This window comes from Bos taurus, chromosome 4 (genome assembly GCF_002263795.3).
Source record: "Bos taurus isolate L1 Dominette 01449 registration number 42190680 breed Hereford chromosome 4, ARS-UCD2.0, whole genome shotgun sequence".
Lineage (NCBI taxonomy): Eukaryota > Metazoa > Chordata > Mammalia > Artiodactyla > Bovidae > Bos > Bos taurus.
In genome coordinates, this window is record NC_037331.1 from 66,405,962 (window position 1) to 66,423,923 (window position 17,962).

Sequence of the window (17,962 nt, forward strand, 5' to 3'; positions counted from 1 at the left end):
TCTGAACTCAGAGCCAATAGTCCTTATGGTTCTCGATATTTGAAAGACTTCTCTGTGTATATTTACCACTGTAGAGAGGTCATTCCCTAGATATAATATTAACTCTAACCAGCAGGATTATACCAGAGAGCTTGCTTGGTGCTCTGCATAGATTGTATACTTTCTTATGAATATCATTCTGTTGCATATTGTACTAGTTGAGGAATTGCTAAGTGCTGTAACAAAAAGACCCCAAAATAATGTGGTTTTAAAAAATGCACCTTTATTTCTCTCTCCTAGTCCAAATGTATATAGACAGTCCAGGGTGGGTGGGTTACTTTACCTCAACATGTGACTTTGTTTTGTGGTCCACTCACTGGCATCTCCCAGCCAGCAGGAAAGGAGGGAAAAGAATGAAGGGCAAGCATTCCTCTTTATGGATGTGACGGGCAAGTTGCACACATCATTTCTGCTTACCTCTCATTGGTCAAGATCTGTCCTGTGACCACACCTAAAGTAGGGCTGTTCTGTTCCCAGCTGTAATTTCAGGGGTTCTGTTACTCAAAAGGGAAATAACTAATGGATTTTGGTTAGCAGCTTGCCTCCTCCCTCTCTTTTTTCTTTACAGAAAGCATCACTGTGCAGACTATGATTGATGTCCTACGGGACAAAGCCAGTGGAGTCTGCGTAGATTCTGAGTCTTTCCTCACCACAGCCAGTGTCGTGTCTGTCCTGCCTCAGAACGGAAGCTCGCCATGCATCCACTACTTCACTGGGACCCCAGATCCTTCCAGGTTTGTCTGAGACAGTCACACAGCTGCCAAGTCTGTGCTTCCCCTGAGAGCTCACCCAGTAATCACACCCTGAGTTCCTGCCCTTCCCTGTACATATAGTCAGATTTTTCAATATCACCATAGCCAGTGCAGTACAAGAGAGGTGAAAAAGGGAAGTTCTTGGCTTTTATCATGTAGTGTTCATCACAGTCATGGAATCAAATTGTTTTAAATTCAACAAACATTTATTAATATGTATTATGGGCCAGGCATTGTGCTGTATATGAGGGATGCAAAGATAAATAAAACTCAGTGAGACAGAAGAGATAACAGGAAAGCTCAAGATTGATCAGAAGCACCAGTGGCTGTGAGTTAGAGGACAAAATGGCACAGAGACAAGGCACATTGCAGCCACTTCAAGGGCACTGGCCTCTTCTCTAAGACATTGTGTTTTAGGGCGTTGCTTCCTGCCCACACACCTCAGCAAAGGGCTTGTGGCCTCTAGAATAAACCACCTGAAGTTGAATTCCACCTCTGTCACTTAGTATTAATGGCCAGTAAGTCCCTTAACCTCTCTAAGCTTGTGTCTGTCCTATACAATGGGCACAATCCCAGACTGTACTTTTTTATGCTTGTTGGGAGGATTAAATGAGATAATCCAAGTAAATGCATAACAGGTCTAGCTATTATTTTAGACTATCTCTGGTCTACCTGGCAGACAGCAGCCCTTCTCAGTAACTTTCAGTCCTGCACACCAAGATCATGCCATTGGTAACTTAGACACAACCATCGTGACTTCTAAATGATCAGAATCACTTGAGGGGAGTTTTTGATAAATACAGATGTCTTGACCCAAACCTTTTGTGTCAGGAATTTTAAGGTGGGCTTAGGAGTCTGTCCAGTAAGTCTGATTCCTCAGCCTGGAGGGCTCTGGAAGACTGCCCATTCCAGTAGGATCTCTGGTATTTTTCACGTGTTCCATTGGCTGATCATCATTTGAGTATCGGGTGTCAAACTTTTGACTCTGCTGCCACGGAATCTGTAGCTGTTTGATTTCATTCCCTTTCCACCTGAAAATACTTACTTTCCTCTTGTTGTTTCAGGAATACAGGCAATGGCAGTGCCCAGCTAGGGACTGTGTCTTAGGTGACTCAGGGGAGAAGCCAAGTACCTTCCCTGACTCTTTGGCCTCCCTGTCCCAATATAAGTAGATCTTTCTAGCAGGACCTATTAAATCCCGTATAAAGTATCCTTAGTCTTTCATTCACTCATTTATTCATTCAATAAGCACTTGTTAGGCACCTGCTGTGTACCAAATATTATGCTTATTGTGTGCTAGAGACTAACTGTTTACAAGATAAGAGGGGCACAAAGGAGGCAGTGAAGGCGAAACTTCACAGAGGAAGAACTCTTGAGCACTGGTGTCGTGAGAGGAGGGGTTTGTTAGGTGCTGAAAGTGGGAATGACATTCTGGGTGGGAGGGAACAGCATGTGCAGAGGCACAGAGGCATGAGCCAGCATGGCACCCCTTGCAGCTGTGCATCCTTCTATAGTTTGAGTTTCCATCCGTCTCCCCACTCCCCCAGTACCTCCCAAGCCCAGCGTGGGCCCTCTGCTGGCCTCTAACCAGGAGCCTCACCCACTCACCAGTATTCCAGGCAGCCTCTCAGAACACGCCTCTTGTTTGACTCTGGCTTCTTTCTCTTGACTTGATCTCCCCATTAGGAATGCCTGGTTCTGTGACCCCACTCCTACCCCACTTTTTGGTCGATCAGATCTGGGGCTTGTCCTTCCTCTCCCTTGTGGATGCTGACCTTGCTTGCTGATGGCTTTTGTGAGCACTCTGTGCTGGCCCACAGGGATACGTGTAGGCTTTCAGAATCTGTCTGGAACATCCTGTCAAGGTCTTTAGACATTGTTTTTCCGGGAAAGGAGCTTTTGAAGGAGCGGGTTGAACTGAAGAGTGACCACAACAGCCCCCTTGGTTCCTGACTTCTCAGACACCTGCTCCAGCTGTGCTTAGAAGAGAGCTTTGTGGTGCCAGGACATGAAGATAAAGTCATTCTGTTTCCTAGGCTATAGGACACAGCCCAGTGCAATTCTAAAAATGCGCTGAAAAATAGCTTTCTAATATCTAAAAGTGAAAATTTCAAGTAATTTTAAAAGAAAATTATTCATGGTTAAATTAATTGAGAAGACCTTAAAGGCTATTAAGGGCTTCCTGGAAGACATTCATTTTTATCATCTATGGTTAAATGAACTACATTGCCTGCTGTGACTATAGAACTGTCATAGATTTTTTTTCTCCTATTCAACATTTCAATGTTTCTTTATAATTAGGCATCCTTACTATTTTGTATTTTGTCAGCAGGAAGCATAACTACCTACTCTTGGGTTTTAGGTAATAAAATTAGGGAAATTTTAGCCGGCTTCTGCTAATGCTACAAACGTTAGAGAGATGTTTGCAGGAAATAGTTTCGGAGCAGTGGCCTTGCAGAAGATTATGATCAAAGAAGACTGTTATTTATCCTCCCAATTAATGTTAGAAACTGAAGGACATGATCGTACTATTGTTCTATCTGCTTCAGCACTTCTCGGCTCTTTGCTTACTGTATTAATTATAGATCCTTCTCTCAAAATAGCTTGTTCTCATAGTCCCCTTTTTTCTTCCTCCTTCCCTCTTTTCTCTTCCTCCTGATTTGTACCAGGTATTATATAAGTTTGAGAATTGGAGGCAGATACAAAAGCCAGAGTTTGAGAGATAGAGGGAGATGCAGAAGAACTTTAATTTTATTGAGTGGGCAAATTCCATCATGTAATATATTCTGATGAGTCAGCTGGTGCCTCGATCATCCATACAGTGACACTGATCGGCGTTAGTGCACCAGTTCTAACCGTTTGCTTCGTGGAAGCCAGTATCTGTTAAAGCTTCATCTGTATGAAGGATTGGGAAGGGAAAGAGCAGAGAGGTAGCTTCGCATTTTGAGACAGTGTAATTTCCAGGTTCCATTGCTGTGCTGGAGTTTGTGAGAGCTGATGATGTCATGTCTGCCCAACCCTGTGTTCAGTAATGTCACACGGGTGGCTTGAGAAGGGCCCCAGTGAGTGTGTTCACACTGTGGAGATCAGCGGACACTATGAATTAGGGCTGATTGCTTCCACTACTTAGAAGCTATCACATCTGAGAAAACACAAATATTCAAGATACAGGAGGATAAACCAAGTGGAGGAAAGAATTAAAAGTGTTTCCATTTTAAATATTAGTAGGCTATTTCCCAACCCATTTCTTTAATTGCATTAGGCCATGTAATTCAGCCTGGAAAACAAAATAGGGAGGAAGTTCTAGGAAAAGAGGGTCTTTGACCCACTTTATGGCAGGGAACTGGAGAGATGCAAGGGATACAGGGTGTGTGTGTGTGTGTGTGTGTGTGTGTGTATGTGTGCGAGTGTGTGGTGTTTGCTTCCTCTTCTCGTAGGTACTAGGCTTGAGAGTCTACGTTGCATCAATTGAGACTGTCTCATCTGGTTAGTTCAAATGTCAGTGACAAGTGAACCTTTTCATTATTGGAGATAATGTTATAGACACTGTGGTTTATGTAAATACAGGGCCGCAGCCTGCATGGACGATACCCAGCTGAGGACCTTGTGTAAAATAGCCCTGCCTTTGATTTCATTCCTAACTCTCCCAGCAGTATCTTTTTCCTCTCTCCCACCCCACGGTTTTGACTTTTTAAAACCTCCCAGGGTATCTGGATCCAGTCCAAAGGGTGTCCCAGGCTCCAGAGGTACTAGTTTTCTTTCCCTCTAAATGGAAACGCCCTTCACAAATAGGTTCTGCTCTCAGCCAGATGTGGCTTTAGCTATGTATGTGATTTAAGTGATTCACAGCCCAGCTGGAATGACCCATGGATGAGCCATTCAGAGGGACACATGCAGTTGAGGGAAACTGGTTCTTCCAGGCCCATATCAGATTGGTTTAAAGTTTAGCAGATGCATCCAAGCAGGGCCCTTTGTGCTGCTGTTTTTGTGCGAGCAGATCCACCAGGGACTCTGGGGCAGAAGTTAAGCCCATCACTCTGGGAGTTTCTGCATCATTGGTAAGAACACAGCCCTGTTTGAAGTAAGAAATGTGAGCTGGCCAGTCATACTAGAGTTCTGTGTCAGAATCAGCCATGAACTGCTCTTGGGGTCCTCAGTATGAGTGATGAACTGGGCCCCACCGTGGCTGGGTGTGCTGGGAGGGGTGGTCATGACCCACATGGCAGTTCAGCTTTGCTGCTGGCTGGATATATGGCCTTGATCAAGTCATTTCATCTCTCTGAACATACATTCATTCAAGTGTCATTTAAGAAGCTACCATCTGAGGTTCACTTTTGGGAAAATGTCAGAGTATCTTCTCACCTACTTGTATTTTTAATGTGATTTTCTGTAATGTTTGGTAAGAAATCAAAACATTTGGAAACCATTGAGTTTTCCACATTGCCCTTTTCTGGATCTATAGATGTAAGTGATCAGGATGGAATTATAGATAATTCCCACATTCTGGTATATTATTGTGGTTTATTATGGCAATAATTTTATTTATTCAATCTCAAAAAAGAATCTCCCTTTAACCATTTGATGGTAAAATAATCCGGCTGCCAATGCAGGAGACACAGGTTCAGTCTTTGGGTCAGAAAGATCCCCTGGAGGAGGAAATGACACCCCACTCCAGTATTCTTACCTGGAAAATCCCATGGACAGAGGAGCCAGGCAGGCTACAGCCCATGGGGTCATAAAGAGTTAACACGACCAGGTGAGACAACTACCTGATGAACATATACTTCCTGTTTTTAGCAGCTGAGGATGCTGGGTTCCTTATAGACTTTGGGGAAAAAATTCTTGGAGGACTTTGGCTGCTTTAGAATATTCTAGAAACCTCATATTATTAACTTACTTATTTTTAAAGTTAAAATGGATGGATAGAAGGGATAAACATATAGTGCCTCTGTCTTACAGATGCCACCAGACACTTTCTCAGTGATGTTAAACTAACCTCCACATGCCAGTGAGTGTGGACCGGCTTGAGGTTCCATCAGGCAGGGGGTTTTGACTTTTTTTTTTTTTTTTAACTCTGCTGTTATCTTGTGTCTTGGGTGCAGAAGACCACAACTGTGCTTACCGTGAACTTCTTGAAAGCACAGGTTCATAAGCCTCATGACGTAGAAAGAGAAATAGCACAATAGCTTTAGCAGCTGAAAGGGAGAGATCATTTCAGCCCATTGAGAGACAGAGAGGAAAATGATGGACCCCACAGCTGGTCAGAGGTCAAGAGGGGACACAGACCTGCATTTGGAGTCCAGCCTAATTCCCGGCCCTGCTGTGGTGAGGCAGGCAGACCTGGACAGTTGCTCAGGAGGATCCGGTACCATGGTTCTCCCCATGGGGCCAGTTTCAGGATGGTCCTGAGCCGCATAGTAAGTAAAGCACCGAGTTCCAGAAATTAAATGACAGGCTTGCCTATGAAACATTACTCTCACTGGGACTTTGGAGAGGTGGAGAAGAGAGGTTCCTTTCAGGGGATTGTATGGGATACAGAAGTGAGCATCGTCTGTGTGGCCTGGGGCCAGTGTGAAGTGGGAGAACCCTTGTCCCAAGGGGTCTCGTTGGCAGCCCAGGCTCAGCAGCTCTGCTGGACATTGCCAATCCTCTGACTCTCCATGGTTGAGCCTGCCCCAGCCTTACCGCCAAGTTCAAGCTCAAGCCCATGGAAGCCCTGGCTCTCACCCTCTCTGTGCGACGCCAGGCCTAGGGAGGAGGTGTGAACTATGCAGGCTCTGGGCTGCAGAGTCTCTCAGGAGATCTCATTGCATGCCAAGGAGGCTGCAGGAGGCTTCCAGTCTGCTAGAAGACGGTGTGTGCGCACTGACTTTTCAGGAAACCCTGAGTTCTGTCAGGCCCGGAAGGGTAGGGTGCTTGCCTGCTGTGAGGCTGCTGTGTTGTCTGAGACCAGAGGGGCCTGGAAGCAGTTAGTTCTAGATGTCTCTCTGCTGGACTCTCCCTTACCACTGCCTTTTCTGTCCCTCTCCATCCATTATCCTCTTCCAGTAAACCCTCAGAATGCCCTCAACCAAATGACCAGTTGGAGAGCTCAACTCCATGGGATCAAAATTCTATAGACATTTAAAAATTTTGCATTATTTTCTTACACTTTCAGCAGTCACCCACTTGACATTCAGGAGGAGGGAAGAGAAGCGCTGCATTTTCAGGAGGCAGTAGCAAGTGGTAGTGAGTGTTCCCTCTGTAAAGGGAGCTCCTGGTATCTCAGGGAGGGAAGGAATTTGGGAGGACTTAGCCTTGTGGAATTAGGTCCAGCCCACGTGCCTATGCCTCGTACTTCTTGGTGGACAGAGCCAGTTTCCTGTATGTGTCTGCATCACCTGCAGAGAACAGCACTTAACCAGCCCCACCCCTTTCCCTGGTAGCTCAGACAGTGAAGAATCTGCCTGCAATGCAGGAGACTCAGGTTTGATCCCTGGGTCAGGAAGATTCCCTGGAGAAGGGCATGGCAACCCTCTCCAGTATTCTTGTGTGCAGAATCCCATGGACAGAGAAGCCTGGCAGGATACAGTCCATGGGGTCGCAAAGAGTCGGACACGACTGAGCAACTAAACTCATTTTCACCCACTTCACAAGCTTAGGGTGCAGCTGCTTTCAGTAGTCAAATGAAATTAACATGAGCCGGATCTTTCATGCTGTGATCACGGTCTTTCTCTCACCTGAGTCCTTTTCCCTTGATTACCTCAGGGAACTAATCTGAGGGTTCGCTACTGGTTACTGTTGTCTCTGGTCATGCTCCTTAGACCTGGATGTCATCAGTCTCCTGGGGACATTAACAAGCAGGTTCTAGTCAGCAGGATGGGGGTGGGGCCTGAGAGTGATACTGATGCTCAAGTCCAAGGACACAGTTTGGGTGCAAGGGTCATGCGTTCCCAGTGCTTTGCAGATGGTGATGTATGTGAAAATGAGTGGCACACTGGATATAGCCCAGGGACCTCGGGGCTCAGGAATTCAACTTCCCAGCTCACTTCTCACCCATTGGAGGCACAGAGTGGGTCAAGGTGCACCAAGTTAAGAGGATGGAGAATATCCCCAATCGAAGCCATACACTTGCGTGTGGGTGTGTCTCATTATTTCTGATTGCTTTTGCAGGTGCCCCTGTGGTGTGATGGAACACAGGCCACCCTTGGGGCCCAGAGGTGCCTGTGCTCCCCCAGAACACTGCTTTGATCAAGCTGTGTTCTTTCTGGGTGCAGAGCTGGGACAGTAAAGCTCTCTCCCTGCTGTTTTAGGCAGCTGTGGTTGCCACAGACCCCCACCCAGCTGTTTCGGGGTGTGTGCACATCTGGAGGGGTGTGTTGCTTGTGCCTAGGTATGCACAGGTATACACACGCATACATGTGCACACACACATGGGCACTCGCATACAGAGTCATGTCCCCAAAGTTATACCCCTTGTGCCAAAAGAGCTGAATCAAAGAGCTCTTGCTTCAGCCGCCTACTATGCCCTCGGCTGCCCTCTCACACAACCAGACTTCTGTTTTCTATGGCGTGCCCTCTCTGGGGCCCCTGGGGTTCTGTTTTGGTCATCTGTCTTCATCTGTGCCCTCCTTGAGTCTGTCAGAGATATTCCAAACATTTTCAAATAAGGTAGAACCTAAAAAAAAAAAAGATGAGGTCTCAGACCCTGCCTTTCCAGGGGGCCTCGTTCCGTGAACCATGGTGGTGAAAGACTAACTCACATCGGTGGCCCATTGCACCCTTCCGCAAAGCACCGTGTGTGTTCATGGAACTGAAAGCAGCTCTCAAACGGCCTTCCCAGAACAAAGCCAGTCTGTGTCGATGTCTCCTCGCTGTAAATAGAACACTTTGCAACTTATAATCGGCAGCTAGTTTTATTAAAATAGTCACTAAAATATGCAGTTGGTGCTCTCTCTCGGGAGGTGCCTGCCTGCCACCCGCTGTGAGCTGAACCAGGAGTGTCTGCCCTCCTCAGGCCCTGAACCTGGTTTGGCTGAAGCTCTCTCCTTTCTCTCCAGGTCCATATTCAAGCCTTTCATCTTTGTCGATGATGTAAAACTCGTCCCCAAAGCACAGTCTCCCTGTTTTGGGGACGACGACCCTGCCAAAAAGGAGCCTCGGTTCCAGGAGAAGCCAGACCGCCGGCACGAGCTGTACAAGGCACACGAATGGGCCCGTGCTGTCCTGGAGAGTGACGAGGTGAGCCTAAGTGGGGGCCTGGGCGCGGGTGAGGTCACCAGGAAGGAGACCGGAAAACGGATAACAAGCTCATCATTTTCCTCCTCTCCAGCTAGTCTGCTTCCAGAAACCCAGGCTCCCGAGGCCCTCGCTAGAATGCTGGTGGTAATTGTTCCAGCCAGCCTCTTGAAACCCAGAGAAAGCAAGCCTCCACTTTTGATGTTGTTCAAAATGCAGTGGCCTAAGAATATCCCTCTTTTACTTACTGTCTACCTGGGAATAACAGAAATGTGCAGTACTAGTTGGGAGAACTGGTTTTCTGTGGTCAGAAATTCTTTGTGTACTTTTGGAGGTAAAAAGTTGTATTATGGCAGCACTTTAAAGACAGAATCATAGTTTTTTTTTTTTTTTTTTTTTAAGTGATTCTTCAAAAAAATCCCTGGAGATGGTTGGTGGTGATGGTTGCATAACTGTGAATGTATTTATGCCACTGAACTGTATGCTTAAAAATGGTTAAAATGGTAAATTTTAAGTTTTGTATATTTTTTTCACATAAAAAGTTTTTACATTGTCAGTTGTAAAATAGTTCTTCTTCAAAGTGCAACCTTCCCTCCTCCACCCAAAACTTTGGTTTATAAAGTTACATTGGTTCAAACAAGAGAAATATTCAACATATGCCCATAGCAGCCGTTAGTGAAAGGCTTTCAAGTAAAATCCAAGCCTATATGTTTTTAAGCAATTTTGGCTGGTCTTCACTGCACAGTTCTCTCTAGTTGTGGAATGTGGGCTCTGGAGTGCAGGCTCAGTAGTTGTGGCAATTGGGCTTAGTTGCCCCATGACATGTGGGATCTTAGTTCCCTGACGAGGGATTGAACCTGCGTCCCCTGCACTGGGAGGCGGATTCTCAACCACTGGACCACCAGGGAAGTCCCCCCAGGCTTCTGTTTTGCTGACACGGAAGGAACATAATTGTTAGATACTCATCTACTTCCCAGGCATTTATTAACAACTTGTAAAGTTCCATTTTGTCTTGAAAAGAGGGACCTCTTATAGGGAATTGGTGCACACATTTTGCATGGACTGGGTAAGCTTATTCTCTTACATCTGGTACAGTGGGCTTTCTAAGAAGGATATAAAGAAGGACAACATCAACAGTAAATCCAAGGGAGTTCAGAAAGCATCTCTGAGAAGGGTAGTCTCACTGTTTCTCGACCTTGCTCTTCTGTGCCCCAGAAATGACCATCCTGACATGTAGAAGTCGCACAGTTATTTGATATTTGTGCTACCTGCCAGATGTGTCCCTGGAACCAGAATGCTGCCACTACACTGCACTAGCTCCGCCAGGGCTGCCTGCCCTGATTGCTGATGGTGCATGTTTTAGGTGGATGACAGTAAACCCGAATAGGGGGAAAATGTCACTCCCTGATGCACAGTTTTCTGGTTATTTGGCAAATGAAGGCAGGGGTAGGAAGGCCCGTGTGTTCTGAGGCATCCTACACAAAATTTCCAAGAGATGAGATAGATGAGGCTGGGTGGACTTTGAAATTTGGAAATGACCATTGGTTTGAGTTAAGGCAGCACTGGGAGATGGTGGATGAATGGTGACATCTGTTTCTCTGTTCTGGGAGTAACTGGACAAACGAAAACTTCTCACTGTCATCCACAGTGAATGAGTGACTCTCACTTGGAAGAAGAGATGTCACCCCTTCAGAAGAAACAGTAAATTGGGGATAGACATGCCACTCACGGATCCATTTATTCATTCAAAAGGCATTGTTGAGAGTGCCTCCTCTGTCCCACGGAGGAACATAGAGATCAACCTAGTTCTTACTCCCTGGGTGATTGTGGTCTAACAGGAGACACAGGCAAGTAGACAGACCATCACGAGACAGGAAGAGAACAGCCATGGCAGAAGGAAAGGCATTGGATGGGGGAGCCCAGAGGAAGGGCATTCTGAAGGTGGGCACGAGCCGACCAAGTGTTGGTAGGGAGCAGGGTGGCCTGTGCAGTGGCAAGAAGGAGTATCATGGGTTGGAGGAAGGCAGCTAATTCAGTCTGGCTGCCCAGAAAGGAGATGCAGGAGGCAAGGCAGGACGTGAGACAAGCAGGAGCCTTGTGGGCTGTAGAGGGCCTTTCCCACTGTCACTCGGGAGTCTGGATTGCATCCTGAGTGCAGTGGGAACTCTTTGTAAGTATTCCGGGCGGAGCAGTGACATCACCACATCGTGACTTTAGAAGCACCCCATGGCAGTCCCGCAGGAAGCCCACTGAATGGAGTGGGGGAGGGCCCTCAGGGGGCTTTCAGCATCCACTCCAGTGGCCTCGACTCTTTTTGTCCTTCTCAGGAGCAAGGTCAGAAGCTGAGGAAGACGATGCTGGAACTAGAGAAGCAAGGCCTGGAAGCCATGGAGGAAATCCTGACCAGCAGTGACCCCCTGGACCCCACCGAAGTGGGGGATCTCTTCTATGACTGTGTGGACACGGAGATTAAGTTCTTTAAGTGAAGTAAGCGTTCCCTTTCCCCTTCTTATTTAAAATTTCCCACCTTACTAAATTACCAGCAAAACAAACCACTCTCCTGTCCGAGTAAAATGAGAAAGTTCAGATGCGTCAAAGTCACAGTCCCCTTGTGTTCTGCCTTGAACCTCACAACGCCGCCCCCTTCTTCTGCAGCGTAGATCCCCTCCTTCTGCAGTGTAATGTGTATCCCCTTGCCTGTTGTCTGATCGTATGACTGATTGTGGAGTTTAAGCTGCTATTATTGTATTTCAGTGACAATGGACACATTAGCCTTTTCTTGGGAGGACTAGAGTCCATCAAAGCCGTGAAGGACAGGCTCCATGGCGCCGAGTTAGCGGGAAAGGCAAAATCTCTTGAAGTCTTACTCTTTCAGTAGCGGTTTCTTTCAGGTTGACAAAAGGCGTTTGTCTGGCCCTGAGCTCTTGTGTGTGTGTGCCCGAGGGAGGCTTCCACTGAGACACTGAGCGCTGGCCAGTAACGCAGAATGCCCCCAGCTGTGTCTTCTGAGATGCAAAACAAGTGGGAAGGGATGAAGGGGGCTCTGCTGGCTCCATGCACAGCTCCACCTAGATTCTCTTGATCCGAAAGAACCTGTGCACTGCGCTTGTGTGTGGTGGATCCACACAGATGGCTTCCACCTTCTGTGTGAGCTGGAACCTTCCCACCCCGCCCCCCCCATCCCCCTAGGGATTCAGGGGTGGCTGCACAGGTAACACTCGTGATCAGGGAGTGGCTCTCCTACAAGGCAAGGGGCTGTCCCTGCCACTCACCTGCCGCGTAGATGCGCTTGTGTCTTGAAATGATTCTGGGCCTAGTTACTGCCATCTAGCTTAGAATTAATTAAATGGCCCTGTGGCAGAGTTCCACCCCACAAAGCTGCAAATTTCTCAGCTAATGAAGAAAGGAAAAGGAGAAACTTTTGGCTGTTTAGATTCCAGTTAAAGTAGCTGGAATAGGAGCAGCCACCCCATTATCTCAGCAGAGACTTTAATTAAACTGATTTGTTTCCCGTGTTGTGGGCGCATGAAGGATCTAACTTACCAGCAGAGCTCAGGAGAGCGTGTGAAGAAGACCAGATGGGCTCAGCACAGGGAAGACGGAGGGCAGGAAGGCGACAGATGGATGGAGAAGCATTTCGCTCCAGGGGACAGTCCCACCCCCGCCCTTCCTGTCCAACCCTGTTACAGCCCACAAAGCTGTGGAGAAAGCACCTGCTTGCCCTGATCTTTCCCTTTATTCTTCACGCCCCACATGGCCCAGTAGCCACTTTCAGGCTAGTAGCTGAAGTGGGCAGGTGGTGGTGGTGGCAGGGGTCTTACCTCCAGCTATTGAAACTCTCAACCACTGTTGACATGGACAGAGGCAGAGATGAGGAGGAGAGGTGTACATGTTAATATAGTGATGGGTGGGAGGGCTGCGGCTTCATTTCTCCAGCCTGACCTGTACCATCTGGGCCTAATCACCTTCACTGGTGATAGGTATTTGCAAATGGAAATACTATGAGTATCAGGAGTCTTGGAAGTGACTTCCAGTTAGGCTCGTTTTCCAGCTGCAATGTATCATATGCCACAAGAGCTGTAGAGGAATTGGGCCCCAGACACAGATGTAGACACTGAGGGTCACAGGTGTTACTGGAACAAACCTTTTTTTCTACTAGCTCCCCTCTAAGGGTGTAGGCATAAGAGCACTGTGAGTTTTTTGCCCAGAAGTTTTGAAAATTCTGTATGTAAAATCACTGTGAGTGATGAGACATGGGAGCAATATTTGAGCTGAAAAAACTAACAGCGATCGTTCACAGCAGCTTGTGGTTGCTGAATTTTGTCTGGGTTTGGCCTGGGCTTTCAGTGAGAGCTTAGGGTCTCCTCTTAGGTGGCATGTCCATTCTGAGAGCGTCTGTCTACAGCTGTTGAGTGGAGAAGGGCAAGGCTTGAGGATGACACAGGCACCTCATCCCCTCCCAAGCCCACCTGCGGAGTGGTTATTTAAAACAAGATGATGCAAAAAGCCACTATAAAATTCTACCACGTGGTCTCTCCTTCCCCTGTCATAGAAACATTTCATCAGACCTGGCATGTCTGAGGTACCCAAGGTGATTAGGGGTTTGAGCAAAAGAAGTCTAGTGAGAATAAATTACCCAGAGGCCCAGCTTTCATTATTATGGGCCAAGCAAAGGTCACGGATAACCCAGCCAACCTTCTGCCACTACCCAGCCATTGTGCAGTGGGAAACAATGACCACTTCTGTTAAGGACATTGACCTTAGTCCAGTAACCCAGAAAAAGGCCAACTATAACGAAGAGTTGTGTGGGTTAATGCTATTATCACAATTGTGATGCCAATGTCTTACCACTAGAGGGCGGGTCAGCCCTTTCCTGGCGGAAGTTAGAGGCTGGGATGTTGTACATCCAGACTTGTACAGAGGTGTACAGTTAAAGCTTGAATAGCAGTAGACAGATTCTTTGTGCGTTGGGATGCGTGGGGAAAGACAAGAAGAGAGCAAAGAATCTGCTGATGTGGATGTTCACTTCTAGTGACAGTAACAGTTTGAAATATGCAGTTGGATTTTGAGGACACTTGCTGAGGGAGATGTTTGTTTTTAAATGCTCCTAACAGACTCTGTTTTTGAAAAATGCTTATCATTACGTGGATAATTTCTTGACCAGGGATTGATTTTCTAAAGGGAAAACGAATATATGCAAGGTGAACTATGAAAATTAATGTTTAAAGGTCAGTGTGTAAATAGCTTCCTAAAATACCATTTGTGTATCCATTACACACCTTGTGCAGAAAGAAGACGTGGCCTTGAAGGACAGACTCTCTCCCCTGTTCTCACACCCCATAACCAAACATAAGCTAGTTAGTCTTGGCTAGTAGATGGGATTTACCACTCTAACTAAGGAGGAGCAGAAGCTCCAGTAAAAGTAAATTAGCAAAGCAGAAGTACTACTCCTTCATCCTTGGAGATGGTCTGGAATTTTAAGTAGAATAAGGGCATATTTGAAATTACGTTGATTCTTTAGTGCCCAGTAACATAAGACAGCGTTATTTTTAGAAAGAGTCATTCTTATAAGCTAACAGAGCAAGTGTGTGCCTATTAGATATTAGCAGTGAAGTTCCTTCACTTTGGGATGGATTATTAGGTGTAAAAAATAATTATCAATGAGGCAAACTCCTTTGCGCCCTGCTATTATCCCAAGCGGGTCCAGTTGTTACACAGTTCTGCCCAGCCCAGCAGGAAAGCTAGGTGGGGCCAGAGTATCTGTTAAAAAACCGCCGACTGCATTCTTCACTGAGGAGAAGTCCAGTCATCTCTGGGGAAGGTCTTCAGCTGAGCTTTCCCGAGGCGGGGCGGGGCCGGGGCGGATGGGGGCGGGGCGGCAGGTCGCCCCGCCCAGCACTGCCTGTGCTTCCCTGTGGTTGTGGCCTTTCATTCCACGTGGTCTTAAGTCCCAGCTCGTCTCCTGTGGTTTGTGTCAAACGTGCTTTATCTGATCGAATCCGAACGTCCCAAGATGTCCCGTGCGGATTTCTGGTGGGAATGAATACGTGTATGTTTGCAGTCATGTCGTGAGGAGTTGAATGTGCGAGCTGGAAAATTGTAGGGGCAGGGAATAATAGAAAAGGAGAACCTTGCTGTTTCCTGCAGTGGGAACTGACTGTGTCGTCTTAATAGCCTTTTGTACAAATATCTACAAACCAGATAACTTTCCCATCCAGTGCTTGCCCTTGGAATTGTCTCTAAATACATCAAACATACAATAAAAAAGTACTGAAATTAATGTCCCAGGGCCTCTTCTATCTTGTGTTTCATTAATAAATGCGAGCATTGGCCACAACATAGAAAATGTATGAAAGGGGAAATATTTTATGCCTGGAATCTTTGGCAAACCCAATCAGTTAAGCGTTTTCTTCATTTATCCATTTCGTGGATAAACTCACTCTTTAAAATAAACACAAAACCGTGACATACCACCTCACACCCATCAGGATGGTTATCAAGAAAACAGAAAATTAGTGTCGGTAAGGATGTGGAGAAATTGTAACCCTCTGCACTGTTGATGGGGATATAAAATGGTACAGCTGATATGGAAAACAATATGGAGGTTTCTCAAAAAATTAAAAAGAATTAAGCCATATAAGCCAACAATTTTATTTTTGAGTATATACTCAAAAGAGTTGAAGGTGGAATATCTCAAAGAGATTTTTTTTACACCTGTATTCATACTAGCATTAGTCATAATAACCAGAAAGTGGAAGCAAGCCAAGTATCCATCAATGAATGAATCAATGATACATATAGCCAAGCAATGGGATATTCAGCCTTATAAAGGAAGGAAACTCTTGACACATGCTACAACATAGATGAGCCTTGAGGACATTATGTTAAATGAAATAAGTCACTCTCCAAAAAAGTCAAATATTATCTGATTCCACTTTTATGAATTACCAAGAGTAGTCAATCTCATAGAGCCTGAAAGTAGAATGGTGGTTGCCAGGTGCTGGAGGGCTGGGAAGGGAAATGGGGAGTCTTTGTTTAAGGGGTACTGAGTTTAAGGTTTGCAAGATGATAAAAGAGTTCTGGAGACTGGTCACACAACATACTGAATTTGCTTAACACGACTGAACTGTACACTTAAAAATTACTAAAATGGTAAATTTTATGTTAATGGGTATTTTACCAAATTAAAAAAAATCATCAGAATGGCTGGTGCCATCTATGCCAAGTGTCTTTATTTTAAAGCCATAGAAGCTCTGTTAGAGGAAAGGATGCCACTTAAGAAAGAAACCAGCTCTTCCCACCCTTGTGACCTGGAAATGCCAGGTTCCTTCAATAATTCTGTCTCCATGTGACAGGGAAATGCAGCTGAATGTCTTGTTCTTGAAAACAGGACTTAGTCAGTGGCAACAAATGACCTATGTCAAGGTCAGAGTAAATGACGACCCCATTTATATGACAAGGAACTGTTGACTCTATTTTTATTCTCAGCTCTTTTTCCATCAACATAAACTCCTGCAAAGTTCCAGGGTAACAGAGTGTGTATTAGTTTGCTAGGGCTGCCATAATAAAGGACCACCAACTGGGTGGCTGTTTATTATCTCACAGTCTGGAGGCTAGAAGTCCAAGATCAAGGTGTTGGCAGAGTTGGTTCCTTCTGAGGGTTGTGAGGGAGAACCTGTCCACACCTCTCCCCTACCTTCTGGTGGTTTGCTGGCAATCTTCAGCATTTCTTGACTTGTAGAAGCATCACCCTAATCTGACTTCATACAGCATCCTCACTGTGTATATGTCTGTGTCCAAATTTCTCCTTTTTATAAGGATACTAGTCACATTGGATTAAAGGTCCACCATACTTCAGTAGGACCTCATCTGAACTTGTATCTGCAACAACTCTATTCGTAAGTAAGGTTGCTTTCTGAGGTATGGAGTTAGGAGTTGAGCATGGGAAGTTTTGGAGGATGCAGTTCAGTTCGTAACAGGTTCGTGAAGGATGCCAGGCCTCCGGGGGCATGGTCTGAGAACCTGGAACTTGCTTCTGGAGTCCACAGCCCTTCCCATTAAGTTGCTCCCCTTCTCCTTCTAGGCACCACCTCTTCTACCCAGAACTTCCAGTTGCCTGGAACTATGGCCACTTCCCCTTCCTCCACAGTCAATGGCTTTAAAGTTCATCATCCATTTGGTCAGTTATCTTGGGCCATTGCTTTTCTTCTGCACTCAGATGGGCCCTTTTGGTTATGTGAGAGCTTCTCTGTGCCTCTGCTAATAAAGACAGCAGATAAAACAAGTCAGGTCCTTAACTAATTCAGATGCAAAGTGTGTAGCAGTTAACTTTGAAATTAGTTTCTAGATGAGATTTATTTCAGGAGCATCTATGAATTATAATTACTGCTGTCTCCTTGTTATGCAACAGCAGAGCTAGGAATCTGAGCAGCTCAGTGAACATCTGATTGGAATGCCTGGGACACAGCCAGTGAAAGCTGAGTGTGAGACTGAATGTGTAATAAGCAAACTGCTCGTACCCTGCAGTGTGTATGTTTGTGTGTGTGTGTGGCTGTGTGCACTGATACCTGGGTCTGTTGTGACCTGAGGGTTAAAGGCTTGCCCAGGTGTTATGTTAGTCCATCTTCACCACTATACACTTAAGGACATATTTATGCCCCTATATTACAGATGAGGAAACTGAGGCATAGACTGGTTAAACTTGTTACTTCCTAAACTTGTAAGATGCAGAATCAAGATTCAGATCCATGTTTCCCTGAAGCCAACATACCTATCAGGCAAACCTTATGTCCCCTGTACCAGGTTCCAAAGAGGGCACCGGGAGACACTATAATGGAGATGGCGATGAGACTGCTCCACACAGATTTTTTAAGGCATTTGCTAAGCTGAGGGGGTGGTGCTAAGTGCACTTCAAGTTGAAAGCTGCTCCATTTCAACACAATTTAGCAGAATTT

At 46.0% G+C, this 17,962-nt stretch overlaps 2 protein-coding genes across 7 annotated transcripts in view; one reads left to right on the forward strand and one right to left on the reverse strand.

The window, feature by feature from the left end:
* SCRN1 (secernin 1) overlaps positions 1–15,288 on the forward strand; it is a 66,177-nt gene extending 50,889 nt beyond the window's left edge. For 3 of the 4 annotated variants that reach the window (XM_010804301.4, XM_010804300.4, XM_059885657.1), the window contains exons 6-8: positions 608–773; positions 8,831–9,011; positions 11,336–15,288. In XM_010804301.4, the coding sequence (XP_010802603.1) occupies positions 608–773; positions 8,831–9,011; positions 11,336–11,494 (506 nt within the window). In that variant the 3' untranslated portion in view covers positions 11,495–15,288. The remainder of the gene's footprint in view (positions 1–607; positions 774–8,830; positions 9,012–11,335) is intronic. The other variant, NM_001110803.2, reaches the window with a different exon arrangement.
* Positions 15,289–15,635: 347 nt separating this feature from the next.
* Positions 15,636–17,962, reverse strand: part of WIPF3 (WAS/WASL interacting protein family member 3) — an 85,510-nt gene continuing 83,183 nt past the window's right edge. For 2 of the 3 annotated variants that reach the window (XM_010804310.4, XM_010804309.4), the window contains one exon: positions 15,636–17,267. In XM_010804310.4, coding sequence (XP_010802612.2) covers positions 17,167–17,267 — 101 coding nt within the window. In that variant the 3' untranslated portion in view covers positions 15,636–17,166. The remainder of the gene's footprint in view (positions 17,268–17,962) is intronic. The other variant, XR_806163.4, reaches the window with a different exon arrangement.